Source organism: Canis aureus, chromosome 8, assembly GCF_053574225.1.
Source record: "Canis aureus isolate CA01 chromosome 8, VMU_Caureus_v.1.0, whole genome shotgun sequence".
Taxonomy (NCBI): domain Eukaryota; kingdom Metazoa; phylum Chordata; class Mammalia; order Carnivora; family Canidae; genus Canis; species Canis aureus.
The window spans coordinates 58,852,700-58,871,142 of record NC_135618.1 but is presented as its reverse complement, the minus strand read 5'-3'; the positions used below and the strand labels follow the sequence as shown (position 1 = coordinate 58,871,142).

General features: G+C 47.3%; 1 protein-coding gene across 3 annotated transcripts in view; it reads right to left on the bottom strand.

Moving 5' to 3' along the window:
* The window catches only part of KATNIP (katanin interacting protein), a 195,523-nt gene that overhangs the window by 45,635 nt on the left and 131,445 nt on the right, over positions 1 to 18,443 (bottom strand). For all 3 annotated transcript variants that reach the window (XM_077907116.1, XM_077907115.1, XM_077907117.1), the window contains 2 exons: positions 18,187 to 18,402; positions 6,308 to 6,445 (listed from right to left, as the gene is read on the bottom strand). In XM_077907116.1, the coding sequence (XP_077763242.1) occupies positions 6,308 to 6,445; positions 18,187 to 18,402 (354 nt within the window). The remainder of the gene's footprint in view (positions 1 to 6,307; positions 6,446 to 18,186; positions 18,403 to 18,443) is intronic.

Below are 18,443 nucleotides of genomic sequence, written 5' to 3'. Positions count from 1 at the left end.
ATTCCTGCCTATCTCTGGAGCCTCCCCCTATACTCTTCTTTGTTCTCCATTTCCAGCCACTACCTGAACTACTGTCCTAGAACTGCTGAGCGTGATCCTACTTGGAGCCTTTGCTCTGGCTCTGGCTCTCTGATGGGAGGCCTCTCACCACTCAAAGGAGCCCAGCTTCCTTCTCCCCAGGCCTCTCTCCCACTGCTGTTCTGAAGGCAATACAGTTAGACAGTGTACACTTAGCATTACCTGAAATTACATTATTTGTTTGTGCCCTAGTTTATTTCCCTTCTGCACAAAAAGGGACAGGGCTAGGTGGACAGGGCCTCATCTACTTGGGTCACCATGGCACCCTGAGCACCGAGACGTGTGTAGTCCAATACACAGTCCCCAACCCCATGTGGCTACTGAAGTTAGAATTAAATGAGGGCATCCCAGGTGGCTCAGCGGTTTAGCACTGCCTTTGGCCCAGGGCGTGATCCTGGAGACTCGAGATCGAGTCCCGCGTTGGGCTCCCTGCATGGAACCTGCTTCTCCCTCTGCCTATGTCTCTGACCCTCTCTGTGTCTCTCATGAATAAATAAATAAAATCTTTAAAAAATAAAAAATGATAAAAAATAAAATTAAATGAATGTGAGATGCAGTTTCTCATAATAAGTGTTGGCAAGAATGCAGAGAAAAAGGGAACCATGTGCACCACTGGCGGGGCTTTAAAGAGGAGCAGCCACTCTGGAAAACAGTATGGAGGTGCCTCAAAAAATGAAAAGTAGAACTTCCGTGGGAACCTGCAATTCTGCATTGGGGGATTTGTCCTTATGAATTGAAATCACCATCTTGAAAAGATATCTGCACCCCCATGTTCACTGCAGTGTTATTGACGATAGCCAAGACATGGAAACAACCCAAGTGTCCACTTACAGATGAATGGATAAAGAAGATGTGGTGTATATACACGATAGAATATTACTCGGCCATGAAAAAGGAGATCTTGCCATTTGCAAAGATGTGGATGAACCCTGAGTGCCTTATATGAAGTGAAATAAGTCAGACAGTGAAAGACAAATATTGTGCAATCCCACTTGTGCATGCAACTTAAGAAAACCTGAACTCATAGATCCAGAGAACAGACTAGTGGGTATCCAGAGGCAGGAAGTGGGAGGTAAGTACAATGAGGGGAGGCTGTCAAAAGGCACAAACTTGGGCACCTGGGTGGCTCAATGGTTGGGTATCTGCCTTTGGCTCAGGTTGTAGTCGTGGGGTCCTGGGATCGAGTCCCACATCGGACTCCCTGCATGGAGCCTGCTTCTCCCTCTGCCTGTGTCTCTGCCTCTCTCTCTGTCTCTCTCATGAATGAATAAATAAAATCTTAAAAAAAAAAAGGCACAAATTTGCAGTTATAAATAAGTCCTGGGGATGTCATGTAAGCATCGTAATTGTAGTTAACAATACCATATTGTATATTTGAAAGTTCCTATGAAAGTCAATCTTAAAAGTTCTCATCATACGGAAAATGTTTTGTAACTATGTGTGCTGATGGAGGTTAATGAAACTTATTACATTGATCATTTTGCAATATATACACATATCAAATCATTGTGTCATGCACCTAAAGCATGTAAGAATACCATCTCATGTGTCAATTACAGCTCAATTAAAAATTAAATAAGTAAAATAAAATGCAGTTTCTCTGTTATACCAGCCATATTGCAACTTCTCAACAGCCCCCTGTGGCTCATGGCTACTGGACTAGATGGGGCACATTAGTATTATCACAGAAAGTTCTATGGGGCAGCGCTGGCTTAGACCACCATGGGGTATCACAGAGATACTTCGTTAGGGTAATCTTACATTCATTCACTCATTCATTCATAAACAATTTAACAAGCAGTATTTCTGTGCATGAATTATACCCCCAGACGCCCGTCCTGCCTCACCCACTGCTGTGACCAGCCTGGGGGTGGCATCTGTGTGGTCACATTGTGGGTGAAGATGTTGATATGTGCCTGTTTTTACTAAAGGGCGCCACCAGGTAGAAGATAACTAATAGGCTCATTCTGAAGAAAAACACAGACCATGGGGAGCTGCTGAAAGCCCACTTCTTGGATGGGTTACTATATACTATAGTAAGGAGACTATTGGCTCCTTCCTCCCAACAGATGCAGCTCTGCAGAAGTGGTGCTGAGAAAAAAAAAAAAAAAAAAAAAGAAAAGAAAAACAGAAAAAGCAACATCCCTCACGTCCTCCTCCCAGCTGTGTCCCTTGCAAGTCACTAGCTGGGCAAGTCACGTCATCCAAGGAGTACCAAAAAATGTGGCAGACGTATTATCACATCCTCCCCCTGAGCCTGAGGCAGACATCGCTGATCCATCATACACCCTTCTCTTTATGAACCAGAAGGAAGGTTCCAGATCCTTCACAAGACGGCACTCCAGGCAGCCATTTCCAAGCAGGGCTGGCAAAAGAGACGCAGTACCTCTGTCCCCAAGGAGCTCACTATTTTAAACCCTAGCGTCCACATCAAAAGGTAGAGATCAACACCACCTTGCAGGATTCTTGGGGGTTAACTGAAATGATTACTTTGCTATTTGTTCACGCACCAAATGGTGACTGGGAGCCTACTAGGTGCCTCGTGCCTGCCTGATGGACGCAGCCCTGGATAAACGGCAGCTGTGACAAGTACAGGAATCTGCGTACTGCCTTCTGTTTGCCTGCTTGGACGGATTCTAGCCTATGTCCCCACTTCCCCTTGGGCCAGCCCACACTCCCCAAATCGCCTAATGAGGGGGAAGGGAGCCCAGAAAAGTTGGCCTCAGGACTTCACAGGCAGCATATTTTCCAATAAAAGAGACTTCCCTTTTTCTAGCACCTTCTTCTCTTATGTTCTAAATAAGCCTTGGTTGGATTAGCTCCCCCCCATTTAACTTTTCTCCCTTGGATTCCCATACACAAAACACTGTATTAACAAGCCGTGTCTACCGGGCTGAGCTATATTTCCTATAAACTCTCATTTTATCTCCTCTAAAACACACAGTAATAGCATTCTCTGGAGAATATTAAATCAAACCAACCTGCAGCTGCATTTGTTTGCGCTTTCTGCCCCCGGTAAATTCTGGCAACAGATGGGCGTGCGTTACATAAGTGGCGCCCCTGCAGTCCTCCGCACTCTGTTCCGCCTGTAGAAATACCTCTGGACTCTGATCGCCGCAGCTGAGGCTCCCCAAAGCACCCCCAAATGACACCCTGATGTCCTGCTCCTCTTTTTTATTCTTAGCACACAGGGAAGGCTGAGTGCAGGTTCAAGAAGAAAGGCGGGCCTGGCCAAAAGGGATGAAGCTTATCTGCTTTGTAATCCAGCACATAAAATCCGCTTTTCTTGGCCTGAGACATATATTCAATGACAGGGCTGAGCTACAGAGCACAGGCTTGGGCAGCGGGCACTGTTCCATTACTCATTCCAGAAGATGCTGACGACCACCTGCCAGGAAATGCCCAGCTGACTAGGGAATGAGAGAGCACAGCCCTACCTGCAGGCAGTGCCACACAGGGGTGAGGTCCTGGAGGAGTCCTGGGGAGCTGGGAGGGTGGCTGGCAGAGGGAGAATCTGCAGGAAGAAGTATGGGATGGGGGGAGGAAGGAGGGAGGAGGAGCCGACGCCCCTGGGCTTGATCCCCAGCTCTGCCTTTAACCTTGAGTATGAGCCTATGTAAATGCTGTAAACTCCAATTCTCCATGTCTCATCTGGATATCAAAAAGCGTATGACAAACTGCTTGTAGGTTCTCAGGGAATGAACTCATTCCTTTACTTGATAACCATGTGTTTCTACTTTGAATGGCATGGAGGTAGAGACAACTCAGGCCCTGCTTCCAGGGCCCCACTGTGGTATGGGGGCAGCAGGTATCTATCCTAGTACAGGGGTGATGGAACATATTCATGAGGTGCACAAGTGGTGTAAAGGTCAGGGGTTAGGACTGGCTTCCTGGAGAAAGCGATGCCTGGTTTTCCAGAAACTTGCAGTGGAGGCAGGCACCTGGCATGGTGCCAGATGGGAGGGGCCGGGGCACCTGGAGCTGAGCCAGATGGGAAGGGCCAGGGCACCTGGAGCTGAGGCAGATGGGAGGGGCCAGGGCACCTGGAGCTGAGCCAGATGGAAGGAACTAGGGCACCTGGAGCTGAGGCAGATGAGAGGGGCCAGGGCACCTGGAGTTGAGGCAGATGGGAGGGGCTAGGGCAACTGGAGCTGAGGCAGATGGGAGGGGCCAGGGCACCTGGAGCTGAGGCAGATGGGAGGGGCCAGGACCTACAGGTGTAATTCCCCTCCCCTAGCATGGTGGAGAGGCCCAGCAGCTGGCACTCCAATAGTGTGGCCAGAGTGAGGGGTGGGGGCCTATGCGAGGGAGACACAGGGCCTGGCACACAGAGATTACGGAGCCCTGATGTCACACTCAGGGGTTTGACCTGGATCCTCCAGCTCCAAGGGAGCTTCGGAGAGTTTGAAGCAGCAGAGAATCATGGTCAGACCTCCCAGTGGCTATTGGTGACGGACTAGGAGGCCTGGACCTAAGTACAGAGAGGGCAGTTCAGTGGCTGCACTCTTGCACACCTCTGCCTTTGCATATGTAAGGCCCTCCTCCTGGGATATGCTTTCTCCTTTTCTGCCTCAACTCTGTGCCACTGTCTCTTTCCACTCCAGCTCAGGTGTGTGCTCCTTCCAGCACCTTCCCAGAGCTCTCCCAGACTCTATCTGTGCCCCAGGGGCTACAGTTTGAACAGGTCAACTCCAGCCCTAAGATGAGTTTGCTTTGGACTGTATGGTGGCTTCAAAAGAATTTAAATTAGCTGTCGACATTTACAAACCAGAAAGGCTCCTACCAAATTCCAAATTCCCAGGTCCCTGGGGAATGTTCAGAAGATCTAGCAGCACTGGTTGGCATTCGTACATAGCAACCATTAGCTGAAGCTGAGAAGTGGCTTTCTCTTTACTGAAGCATGTGCTTACCAGTATGCCACACTCCCTATCATGCCCTACTGTCTCTCTTGACAACACTGAAGCTGAAGACTAGTTGCCCTTGCTCATCTCCCTTGTATTACTGCTTCCTTGAGAACAAACTGGAAGGGAAAGTAGAACAATTCTTGTACCCATGTCTATCATATGAGGGGAAACAAGATAGGCTGGGGGTTCCTGTCTTTCCTCACCCACTGAGTTCCCTGCTGAGTTCCTGGGGCTTCTATTTTAAATTCCTGGCACCTTGCAGTCACCTCTACAAAGGCTTTCAGCACATGACATCATAGTTTTACATTTACTTGTCTGCCGGCTTTCAGACAAGGAGTACCTCAAAGGTGGGGATTGTGTCTTTTATATCAATGTCCTTTAAATTGATCAGGGAAGGCTGATGACACATGTGCTCCACAATAAGTGTTGAATGAAGGAATAAATGCAAATGAGAACATGAAAAAACAGCCCAGAGTAGAAAGAAAGGTTAAGTGGTCAGGTGTAGGAGGGGGTGTGGGGGTAGAAAGGAGGGCAGGGATTCTGAAATAGGGGGGACAGAAGAACACAGAGGTTAAGAGCCTGGCTGTTCAGAGTGGGGTCCCCACACCAGGAACACTGGCACACCTGGATGCAGAATCTCAGGCCCTGCCTAGACCTGCTGAATTAGAATCCTCATTTTAGCAAGATTCCCCAGTAAATTTTGAGATGCGTTGGTTAAGTGAATGAGCCAAGAGTCTGACTGCATGGGTTCACATTCTCACTGTGACACTTACTGGTTGTGCGACTTGGGGCATATTACATAACCTCTCTGTGATTCTGCTTCCTTATCTATTAAAACTGAGCCCCAGGGGTACCCGAGTGGCTCAGTCAGTTAAGCATCTGTCTTCAGCTCAGGTCATGATCTCAGGGTCCTGGGAGGGAGTCCTGCATCACAGGGCTCCCTGTTCAGCAGGGAGTCTCTTCTCCCTCCCCCCCTCCCCTCTGCTCTTGCTCCTTTCTCTCTCCTTCACTCACACACTCTCTCTCATATAAATAAATAAAATCTTAAAAAAATAAATAAATAAAACTGAGCTCCAGTTCCTATTTGTCCAGTTCTCCCAAAGGGTGGCCTGATTTCACTTCCTAAAGCTTCAAGCTGAAGCTCTGCTCCTGATGGCTCCAACCATTCAGCATGAAATGTCCCACCAGGCACTTCCTACACCCAGCAGGAACGGCAACAGGGCCTCCGAGTACCCATCTTGCAACTTCAGCAATCAGATTATTGGACAGCGCTAAATCCTACCATTACTCAAACTGTCCAGCAAGGAGTCGGGGCCCTTACTTACGCCATCAGCCGTCCAGTAGTTCCAAACCTTGATCTTGCCTAGACCAAAGTCCTGCAGCCGCCTGGTGTTGCGGATGACAAAAAAGAGCTGGAGCGGCGGGTGGAAGGGGCACGTCCACAGGGAGGTGTCTTTCTTGCTCTGAAACACCAGCAAGAGAGTGGGGAGTCGTTAGTCTATTTTCTGCCTCTTCCCAAAGTAATTGGACTGAGGGCAGGAGGCCAGGCCTCCCTTGTCTACATAATCCAAGGTGGGCTCTTAGACCTCACCCGTCCGGAACGCACTTTGTGGCTGGTCCCTGGCACAAAGCAGCCACGTGGACCTCTCTGCTTTGCCAGGCCGACTGAATTTAAATGCGGCGGGCTTTATTTTGATTAATTTAATCAGCTCTGGGGAGAGCGCTGGGGGTGGGGACAGACAGAGAGTGGAGGGTGGGATAAGAGTGTCACTTGTGCTATTTTATTAACCCAGCAAGCAGAGTCTGTTTTGTTTTTGTTTTTGTTTTTTCTGTAAAACCCTGTGGAATTTTAAAAATGTAAAAAAAGAAAGAAAGAAAAGAAAAGAAAAGAAAAGAAAAGAAAAGAAAAGGGCACAGGCGTTGGGACCGTGGGACTGAGCTTCAGGATTTGCTCTGCTCCCTGGCAGGGCTTCCAAGCCTCAGGACCCCAGGGTGTGGTTCCTGCCCACTGGCAGGGCCACTGGCAGGGCCACTGGCTCTCAAGGCCAGGGGGGCAGAGTTGCAGGGAAGCTCCACGGTCATGGCCACTTTCACCAGCAAAATTCCATGTCAGGGGTGTGTTAGATGCAGGTGGAAAAAGCCAAGTCCAGGCACTTTTCTCAACTCCAGCTGCCTCCTGTTTTGTCCTTCGGATGCCTCTTCTAACTCTCTGTCCAGACAAAACTCACAGCTACAGCTGAACATCTCCCCACAGGCTTGGCCTCAGGGCCTTTGCACAGGCTGGGCTTCTCCTTGCAATACGCTTCCAGCCTCTCCCGCCCAGGAAAATGCAGCACAAACGTGCTGTCACCCCCACTGCCACTCCTTTCCTGACACCATCACCCTGGCCTCCAGCCACCCACGGCTCCCTTGTAGGACCTCAGTGTCTTGTAACTACCTGTTTTCTATTCCAGGTCACCCTTCCACATGCTCGGCTGTGAGCTCCTGAAGGGAACTGGCTGTGTCTAATTCACTCCAGAACCTTTAGCATTCAGCCCAGTTCCTTGGCACACAGTAGATGCCACGGAATCTTTGTTGACTGAACAAACGAAGGAATGAATGGCCAGTTGAAATTTACCTCCTCATAGCTGTCCCTTCACTGAAACTTTGGAGAAGCAGCTGTACACTGATCTAGCCTGGAGGGCGATTTTGTTTGGCTCATGAAGTATTAAAAAAAACATCATGGCCAACATTTAACAAGGGGGAGATTTCCCCATCCCCTCCAGAGCTAGAGTTCTGCTCCTGTGTAGATAACACGGCCACACAGGGCCCCTGATGGATGCTGGCTGGAGCCGAGGGCGCCGCTCCCAGGCCCAGGGCACGGGCTCTCTGGTGCCCCAGTCCCCACTGCTCCCTACTGTTTTACACCCACTTCCCTTCCCAGGATATGCCTCTGGCTGGCCCCTGCACATGTCTGAGTCAAGGGTTCCTGCTTAGGGGCTGACAGCGGCAGCAACAGAACCACAGCATCTCTGACACTGGCTAGAGCTGTCCCTTTTACCTAAATGAGCCGTCACTGTGTATTTGAGGAGGTCTCAAGAGACCCCTGTCACCGGGACCATGCCGGCTACTTGACAGAGCCAGGGAAGGAGGAGACTGGCTGACTCTGAGGTTTTGCTGGCCCCCCAGGAGATGCGAGAGGCCCAGGCTCCAGCTGCGGGGGAGAACAAAGAGGGCTTGTTCCAGGGACAATGGTGCCTTTCAGGAGGGAGGAGGTTGCTTTTGTCCAGAGAGAGAGAGGAGTTCAAGGGGCTCTGACTTATTCTGGCCAAGTTTCTCAAGCTCTGCAAGAACTTCTAGTGCTCTGGGCAGCTGCAAGGGGTCAAGATACCACAGCTCAAAATCCAGTGGGTCCCCCTCATTTCTTGCCCAAGTCGGGGCCCGAACTGGGTCACTGTGGCTGCCTGACAAAGGAAGAGTCTGAAGGCTGACCCTCAGATGCCGGCAAGGGGACCATAATTGATTTCCTGTCACTTTTCTGTCCACAGGAGGGATAACAGGAAGATTAAGTGGGCATCATGGTGTTCAAAGTCAAAGAACATTCACCTGCGGGTAATGCAGGGCCTCATTAGTGGCCGGAGTCTCTAAGAAAAAGGCTGCCAGGAAGGCGCCGGGGGCTGACCAAGGCGCCCTGGGTGCCAGGCCAGCAGGCGGAGCGTCTGCTGCACCTGCCCATCGCAGTGATGGCAGAACAGGAATCAGGGCACCTTCATGCTGGCACCATGGCCTCCCTGGGTTCTCTCATAGCCCTGGGAGGGGGCTAGTACTGGAACCCGTGTCATGGAAGGAAGACCAGAGCTCAGTAAGGGAGCAAGGGGTGCGGTCTGCCTAAGTAGTGGAGTCCTGATTTACACCCATTTTTGTTCATTAATTCATTCTATCTTAGTGTGTACCCCCGCCCCCCAGAGGCAGACCCCAAGGCAAGGATTTGAGGGTCAGAAGGTTATTTATACACCAAAGGAAACACCAGTTGGAGTGTGGGGAGGTCAGAGGAGGAAAGGCCTTCCATAAAGAGTGTGTCACCAGGCTACCCACTCCTGCGGCAGCTGGAGCTCAGTGCCACCAGGGAATCTTGGGAGCCAGAGCAGAAGATGCCTCAGAGCAGCTCCACCCTCGGGACAAGGGAGCTGGGGTATTCGTACCCCAATTCCCACCAGCGTAGGTTGAGGGCAGTTCCTGGGGGCCCAATTCCCCACCAGTCTGGGCCTGCTGCCTGGGAAACAAAGTGGGCCCTGGAGGCCAGAAAGACAATCCTCCATCAGAGAAATATCAGCCAGCACACACAGACGAGGGCAGGGCCGGGGGCTGGGGAGGCACAACACCATCTGTCACCCACTTGCCAAATACAAACACCCTCCTGTGGGGCAGGCGCCGAGCCCCATGCAGGGGTGGGCAGTGGAGCCTGGCCCACCAGGTCCCAGCTCTGCGTGAGCTGGGGAAGCAAACAAGTAATACTGCCAAGAAAAAACACCAGTCAGGCAAGGATAAATTGGACACGGAAAATAAGAGAGAATTATTAATGGCCAGTGGAGGGGCATTTTTAGAACGGATGGTCAGGGGAGGCCTCTTGCAGGAGGTCCCTCTCTAACTCCTAACAAAGATGCTCTCCTCTCCCAGAATTAACCTGACACAGATCCACTCCCTCAGGCAGATGCTGGATTGCCCTCAGAAGTAGCCCCAATTTAATAAATTACCGCAATCAAAAGCAACAAGCTATTGATACACACAACAATTTGGACGGATGTCAAGGGCATTCGGAGTGGAAAAAGCCAGTCTCTGAAAGGTTACATGCAGTAGGATTCCATTTATACAGCATTCTTGAAGTGACACAAAGTTTGGAGAAAAGATCAGTGGTTGCCAATGTTAGGGAGGGGGTGGGGAGGCGTGGCTATAAAGGGCTACGTGATGGAACTGTTGCTGTGTATCTTGATGTGGTGGTGGCTGCATGAATCTATGTGCGATAAAATTGCATAGAACTCATACGCACACACGAATGCGTGTATGAAGCTCTGCACATTATACTAATGTCAGTTTCCTGGTTTTGATAATATACTACAGTTATGTAAGATGTCAGTGATGGGGGAAGCTGGGCAAGGACACATGGCACCTCTCGATGCTTTTTTGTAAAAACTGAGATATAATTCACACATATAAAATCACTACTTTTAAGTATGCAATTCAGTGTTGTTGTTGTTTAGTATATTCCAGGGCTGTGCAATCCTCACCACTATCTTTTTCCAGCATATTTCTTTTACCACCCTAAAAGGAACCCCCTAGGGCAGCCCTGGTGGCCCAGCGGTTTAGCACCACCTTCAGCCCAGGGTGTGACCCTGGAGACCCGGGATCGAGTCTCACATCAGGCTCCCTGCATGGAGCCTGCTTCTCCCTCTGCCTGCGTCTCTCTCTCTCTCTCTATTTATTTATGAATAAATAAATAAAATCTAAAAAAAAAGGAACCCCCTACCTTTTAGCAGTCCTTCTCCATTCCTGCCGTCCCCAGCCTCTGGCAACCACTAATCTACTTCCTGGTTCCATGAATTGCCTGTTCTAGACACTGCATGTGAATGGAATCATACAATATGTGGCCTTCTATGTCTGGCTTCTTTCATGTAGCATCATGTTTCCAAGGTTCACCGATGTTATGGATTTTTTAAAAGATTTTATTTATTTGACAGAGGGGGGGAGAGAGAGAGAGAGAGAAAGAGAGAGAGAGAGAGAACGAGCAAACGTGCACAAGCAGAGGGAGCAGTAGAGAGAGGGAGAGCCCTCAGCAGGGTACCTGATACAGGGCTCTATCCCAGGACCCTGGGCTCATGACCTGAGCTGAAGGCAGATGCTTAACTGACTGAGCCACCCAGGTACCCCAGTTCATCCACGTTGTAGCAGGTGTCAGAACTTTGCTCTTCTTCATAGCTGAGTAATATTCCATTGCATGGCTACACCACATTTTCTTTATCCATTTATCAGTAGATAGACATTTGGGTTGCTGCCACCTAATGGCTACTATGAATGATACTGTGTATAAGTATGTGTGGGAACATGTTTTCAATTCCCTTGGGTCAGTACCCAGAAGTGGAATTGCTACATCAAGAGTAACTCTACATTTAACTTTTTGAGACACAGCGTTTAACTTTTTGAGACACAGCCACACTATTTTCCACAATGGCTGCACCATTTGACTTTTCCGTTCCCACCAGGAAGGTATGATTTTTCCACGATTGCCAATACTGTCATTTATTTCTTTTCTTTTCAAAAGTTATAACCATCTTGGTGGATGTGAAATGATATCTCTTTGTGGTTTTGATCTGCATTTCCCTGACGACTAATGATGTTGAGCTTTTCATGTGCTTCTTGGCCATGTATGTCTTCTTTGGAGGACAGTCTATTCAGAGTACCTTGGCCATATTTTCATTAGGTTGTTTGTCATTTTGTTGTTGAGTTTAAGAGTTCTTTTCTTTACATATTCTGGGTGTAGACCCTTATCAGATATATGATTTGCAAATATTTTCTCCCATTTTGTAAGCTCTCTTTTCACTATCTTGATGAACGTCCTTTGAAGCAAAAGTGTTTTAAATTTTGATGAAGCCTGATCTATTTTTTTTTTTCTTGTGTTGCTTGTGCTGTGGGTGTCATATCTAAGACCTCACTGAAAAGGTCAAGGCTACAAAGACTTATATCCACGTTTCTTTTAAGAGTTTCACAACACTGGGCACCTGGGTGGCTCAGTCAGTTATGCATCTGCCTTTGGCTCAGGTCATGATCTCCAGGTCCTGGGATTGAGCCCCACATCAGGCTCCCTGCTCAGCAGGGGTCTGCTTCTCCCTCTCACTCTGCTGGTTCCCCTTCCTGCGCTCTTTCTGTCAAATAAATAAAACCTTGAAAAAGAAGTTTTACAGCCTTAATACTTTAAAAGTTTTAAGGTATTTGATCTATTGAACTAGTTTTTGTAGACAGTGTTAGGGTAGGAATCCAGCTTCATTTTTTACATGCAGAAATCCAGTTGTCCCAATACCATTTGCTTAAAAATATGACTTTTTTCCCTCCATCCAATAGCTTTGACGTCCTTGTTGAAAATCAACTGACCGTAGATGTAAGGTTATACTTCTCTATCAATTCTATTGCATTGATCTGTCTATTCCTATGCCAGTACCACACAGTCTTGATTACTGTAGCTTGGTATTAAGTTTTAAAATTAGAAGTGTGAGTTTTCCAATTTTGTTCTTTTCTAATATTGTTTTAGCTATTCTGGGTTCCTTATACTTCCATATATATTTTAAGATCAGTTTATCAATTTCCACAAAATAGGCAGTTGGAATTTTGATAGGATTGCACTGAATCTGTAGATAATTCAAGGTGCATCACCATCTCAACGGTATGAAGTTTTCCAATCTGTGAACATTGAATGTCTTTTCACATTTATTTGGGTCTTCTTCAATTCCCATCAACAATATATTTTCCAATGTATAAGTCTTTCACTTATTTGGTGAAGTTTATTCTTAAGTACCTTATTCTTTTTAATGCTATTTTAAACAGATATTTTCCCCTAATTTTCTTTGCAGATTGTTCATTGCTGGAGTATAGAAATACGACTGATTTTTTGTATATTGGTCTTTTACCCTGTAAACTTGAACTTGATTTTAGCTTTTTAATTTTTGTGGATTCTTTAGAGTTTTCTATATATAAGATCGTATCACCAAATAGTTTTATTTCTTCCTTTCCAACCTCTTATTTCATTTTCTTGCCTAGCTGCCCTGAGCAGAATCTCTAGTACCATGTGAGCAGAGGTGGTGAAAGCAGTCATCCTTGTCTTGTTCCTGATCTTGGGGTGAAAGCTTTTGGTTTTTAACCAGGATGATGTTAGCTGTGGGTTTTCATAGGTACCCTTTATTAGGTGAATGTTGCCTTCTACTCTTGGTTTATGGTCTTCAACACAAAAGGGTGTTGAATTTTCTCAAATGTTTTTCCTGTATCCATTAAGATGTCACATGGTTATTTTTCCCCTCTATTGTATTAATATGTTGTATTATACTGATGGGTTCTCGTATATTGATCAACAAGCCATTGCCCAGGTCAACTCCACTAGGTTTCAATGCATAAATCTTTCTATAAACTGGTAGATTTTGGTTTGCTAATGTTTTGTTGAGGATTTTTACATCTATATTCATAAGGAATGTTGGTTCAATAGTCTTCTTGTGATGTCTTTGGTTTTGTTGTCAGGGTAATACTGGCCTCATAGAATGAGTTTGGAATTGTTCTCTCCTCTCTATATTTTAGAAAAATTTGTGAAGGATTGGTGTTAATTCTTTAAATATTTAGTATGATTCACCAGCGAAGCCATCTGGTCCTTTGCTTTTCTTCGTGGGAATTTTTTTTTTTTTTTTTTATTAATTCAATCTCTTTACTTGCTATAGGTCTAGCCAGATGTTCTATTTCCTCTTGAGTCGATTTCGGTGATTTGTGTCTTTCTAGGACATTGTCCGTGTCATCTGGGATATCTTCATTTGTTGGCATAAAATTGTTCAGAATATTCTCCTGTAATCTTTTTTTCCTCTGTCAGGTTGGTAGTAATGTCCCCTCTTTCATTCTTGATTTTAGTAACTTGAATCCTTTCTGCTTGGTAAAACTTAGCTAACAAACCTAGCTAAAGGTTTGTTAACTTTGTCGATCCTTTCAGAAAACCAACTTCTAGCTTCACTGGTTTCCCTCTATTATTTTTCTCTTCTCTACACATTTTTTTACAATTTCTTATGATTCTGTGATTATTTCCAAATAAAAACTACAAAAAAATGTACTGTGTACATTTATGTACTGGGGATATAGTATGGCTAGGACAGACAAGAACGTGTAGCTTAATGGAGGGGAGAGAGATAATAATCAAGCAAGAAGATCATTTCTTAATGTGAGAAGTACCCTGAAGAAAATGGAATTTGCTGGGGTGGCGTGAGACAGCACTCCTCCACACTGTAGACAGTGTTAGGGTAGGAATCTAGCTGAGAAAGTGATATTTGGGCTGAAATCCAAATGAGGAAAAGGCAGGTATCCACATGAAATTCTGGAGGAGGGATATTCTTGGGAGGGCTCAAGTGACATGAACTTGGAGTGTCAGAGGAACAGAAGGAAGCCCCATCACTACTAGAGCCTCATGCATGAGGCAGGGGGTATGAGAAGCAGGCCAGGAGGGAGCCCAAGGCCTATTCTCAGACAGTTTCCCAGGCCATGGGAGGCTGGGAAGTCATGGCCAGGGTTTTAAGTATAGGAGGGGTGCAAGCTGACATTTGTAAAAGATCACTTTGGATAGAGTAGAAAATGGAGTGGAAGGAGCCAGAAGAGAAGACAGTGAGACAGGAGGCCACTTAATAGTGCCAGCGAGAGGGAACTCCACACACTGATAAGACTTGGGAGCCACTAGAGGAATGGAGACCCAGGCTCCATTTTGGAGGAAGAATCAGCAGGACTTGCTGGTATCCTGGAAGGTGGCAGGAAGGGGCTGGGGCAGTCAAGGAACTCTTAAGAGGTGGACTTGGCAGCAGAGCAAGCAGCAATGCCATTTACTGGGCACAGGAATGTTGTAGGAGGGAGACATGTGGGTGGGACAGGGGAATGAAAACTCAGGACGTAGGTCTCTGAAGTCTGAGAGGTCCAGTGGGCATCCAAGAAGAGATGTTGAGCAGGAAGTTGGCAGGCACTCAAGTCAGGGACTCAGAGAAGCAGGTGGGCCTTGGTGTATCCATTTGGAATAATTTTGAAGCCATGGGCCTGGGTGAGGCCAATTAAGAGAGACAGTATAGGTGCAGAGGGTAGGAGGGTGTGCACCAAGCATGGGGTACCCCCACATCTTCCAGCAGCCCTCCGTTATCTTCCACTGAAGCCACTTCTCTTTCGAACCCAGACTCCACTTTCAGTTACCTATTGGTCAGATTGTAGCCAAGCTCCCCACGCCATGGCAGTGTGGCCTGGGGCAAGTCACTCGTCCTCCCTGAGACCTGGTTTTCTCATTTATCAAATGTGGAGAGTAACTCAAGGTTCACGTGAAGATCACATGAGGGATGTCTGAGGCCCTGGCCTGCAGGCTGTGGGTCTTTAATAAACCCCAGTGAAACTGGGTGGTCCCAAGAGGCAGTACATGCTGGTAGTCCCAGGCCTATATACCAGGATGACCATCAGGTAGTAGACCTGGTGCCAGGGCGGCCGGGGGAATCCAGCCCGCACATGGCTTGGCCCAGAGATTTGGCAGCCCAGGGTAAGACGGCCACCTCCTCTCTCAATCTCAAGGCCCCAAATTGAAGACCTCAGCACCCCCAAAAACCATGGGCTGAACTCCTTCCTGTTTTCACGTGGCAAAGCTCACCAGCCTCTGCTAAACAGAGGAAAAGGAAAAGTCATGAGAACTGGCCCCCGTCAAATCCAATGATGCTTTTTATTGCCCCGGTGTGCTCTGTTCAGTACAGCGGGCTTCCCAAATGCCACTGCTCTGTGCATCAGGGAGACGGGAGGGGGTGGCAAAGGGCCCCTCTAAGCCCCAGCAGCACATGTGAGCGCCTACAGAATCCAAGCAGGGAGCAGAGCAGAATATGTGAAGCCAGAACATCCCAGCTGCCCTGACCTATGGGACCTGTTTCTTTCAAAGTCACGAGCTGATGATCTTAGACTGGGTCACCATTCAGTCTAGCCCTGGGGATGAGTGGTATTTCTCAGCTACCTAGCACCTTCCCTGCCTTCCTTTCAGTAACAACGCTGAACTTCTCCAGGGGGAATTCCTTCCTGCCCCTCTTCCCTGCTGTGGCATCCTGGTATAACTAGCACTAAAGTGCCCACCTTCCTAGCCAGGCTGGCCATCAGCTTTCCTCTCCTGGGACTGCATATCTCTAGCAGAGCGACAGGATGGCAAGTCAACTATAAATACTGCCAACCCCCCTGCTTCCAAAAAAAGACCACACTCTTGATGCTCATGCATCCTAGATGCTACCTAGAACCCCAATATGACTGTGGGGCCTGCCCTCTTCTGGCCTGGGTGACAGTGAATCTACCAGCTACCCAAAGACGTGCAACAAAGTTCTTTGCTGGAAATTTGTTAGTGAGCCAGACTCCAGTTTCTTTTGCCAACATATAAGAATCCTATGGTGGGAATTTGTCATTTCTAATAGCTGAGTAATATTCCATTGTATACATAAACCACATCTTCTTTATCCATTCATCTTTCGTTGGACACCGAGGCTCCTTCCACAGTTTGGCTATCGTGGCCATTGCTGCTATAAACATCGGGGTGCAGGTGTCCCGGCGTTTCATTGCATTTGTATCTTTGGGGTAAATCCCCAACAGTGCAATTGCTGGGTCGTAGGGCAGGTTTATGTATACAATGGAATATTACTCAGCTATTAGAAATGACAAATACCCACCATTTGCTTCAACGTGGATGGAACTGGAGGGTATTATGCTGAGTGAAGTAAGTCAGTCAGAGAAGGACAAACATTATATGTTCTCATTCATTTGGGGAATATAAATAATAGTGAAAGGGAATAGAAGGGAAGGGAGAAGAAATGTGTGGGAAATATCAGAAAGGGAGACAGAACGTAAAGACTGCTAACTCTGGGAAACGAACTAGGGGTGGTAGAAGGGGAGGAGGGCGGGGGGGTGGGAGTGAATGGATGACGGGCACTGGGGGTTATTCTGTATGTTAGTAAATTGAACACCAATAAAAAATAAATTTAAAAAAAAGAAAAAAAATAAGTAAGTAAATAAATAAATAAATAAATAAATAAATAAATAAAAAGAATCCTGTGGATTATCCCTGCCCTCCAGTTCTATCTTACAGAGGGCAGAGAAACTGATTCTCAGAGAAGGCAGGTGAGTTGCCAAAGGCTATAGAGTCAAGACCAGAACGTGGGTCTCTAGAAATCAGGATTTCAGAGATCCCCTTTCTTGTTTCTTCATCTTAAAATGGGAATATCTACTTTCTAATGATATCAATGCTATTACTAATAACAACAAATACACTAAGAACTGATGTTTTAGAGGCCTTTGGAAAAGGCTGGCACAGTGCTCAGCTTTTTATAGTTACGTTTGATCCTCACAACATCGTAGCAAGTACTATTATTGTGCCACTTTAGACACTAAAGTAGATGTCAGGTGAGCTGCCCATGCTGATGAAGCTGTAGATGGTAAGCTCCGAACACAGGCCTTTCTGCTTCTCAAGCCTGTGTCCTGCTAAGTACAAATAAGATTATGTGTATGACACCCTGTGCCTGACACTAGGCAAGCACTGAACATGTAGTAGGTGTTTTCATTTTTCAATCCTTATTTTTTTAAAGTTAATAACTTGTTCAATTCCAACGAATTGAACTTGTTCGTTGGAATTGATAATACAGCTACATGGCAGGAGATTTAAAAGGTGCCAAAAAGTGCCCAAGGGACGTCCTCCTATTGCCTCTGTGCCTTGCCTACTTGGCTTTATGGCCCAGGGGCAGAATTTGTCCCCAGTTTTTCAGGCCCCTCCGGGAGGGAACGAATATTGAGGCTGAAGCACAGAATAGTAATGACAAGGCTGGGAGGCCCGCCTCAGCTGAGCTCCCAGTCTCTGTGTCCAACGTGCCAGTGGAGAGAGGAAAAAACGCCAATGCTTTTACTTTCTTCCTTTCTTTTTGACCATTAGATACTTAAAGAACAGGAATGTTCGATGTTTGCTGGGAAGCAGGGCCCTGAGTGGGCGTGTGCCTGAACCCTGGGCCAGGCTACAGGATGTCAACGTGGCCCCACCACCTTCCAGCGGTGTTCCCTTGACCAATCAATATTCTTCCCAGGACTTAGTTTGTCTATAAGATCAGGGCAAGGACCTCAATGATGCCCAGGGGTCCCCTGTTTTGTGGCGCCTGTGCTAAACTGCAGGGTGGATGAAAGGGGGTGACTTGGCTCCTCTTTGCTCCCTCTCCCAAGAAAAACCCACAGAGCAGAGATCGTCAATGAGCTGGGGGGATAGCTTCAAGGCCCTCACCTGGACCTTTCCCTCAGGCTCCTCCCACTTTGCCCAAATGAACAACAGTGGAAGATTCTATTCTTCTTCCCCTCCCCGCACCTGCATCACCCACACCTGCATTGCAGCCCTAGCAAGGGCAGAGAAAATGCATCAAAACACAAGGCCAAGGCTCACTCCGGTACCGCCTCCACTTACAGCTAAGTTCCGATTGACCAGGTGGCCCAGGTCCCCGGGTGTGTCCGTGTTCCGGATATCCACATCATGAGGCGACACATAAAGCTTTGTGTTGTGCAGGTCAAAGAACTCAACTTCTGTGAGACCCACCCAGGATGTGTGGCCCCAGTTGGACAGGATTTCCATGGTCACGTAGACGGCATCTTTGATGTCTCCACGTTTTGTTCTCGATTTGTCCTTAATGAAGAGAAAAAGAGTGTCAAAGGATCCAAACATGA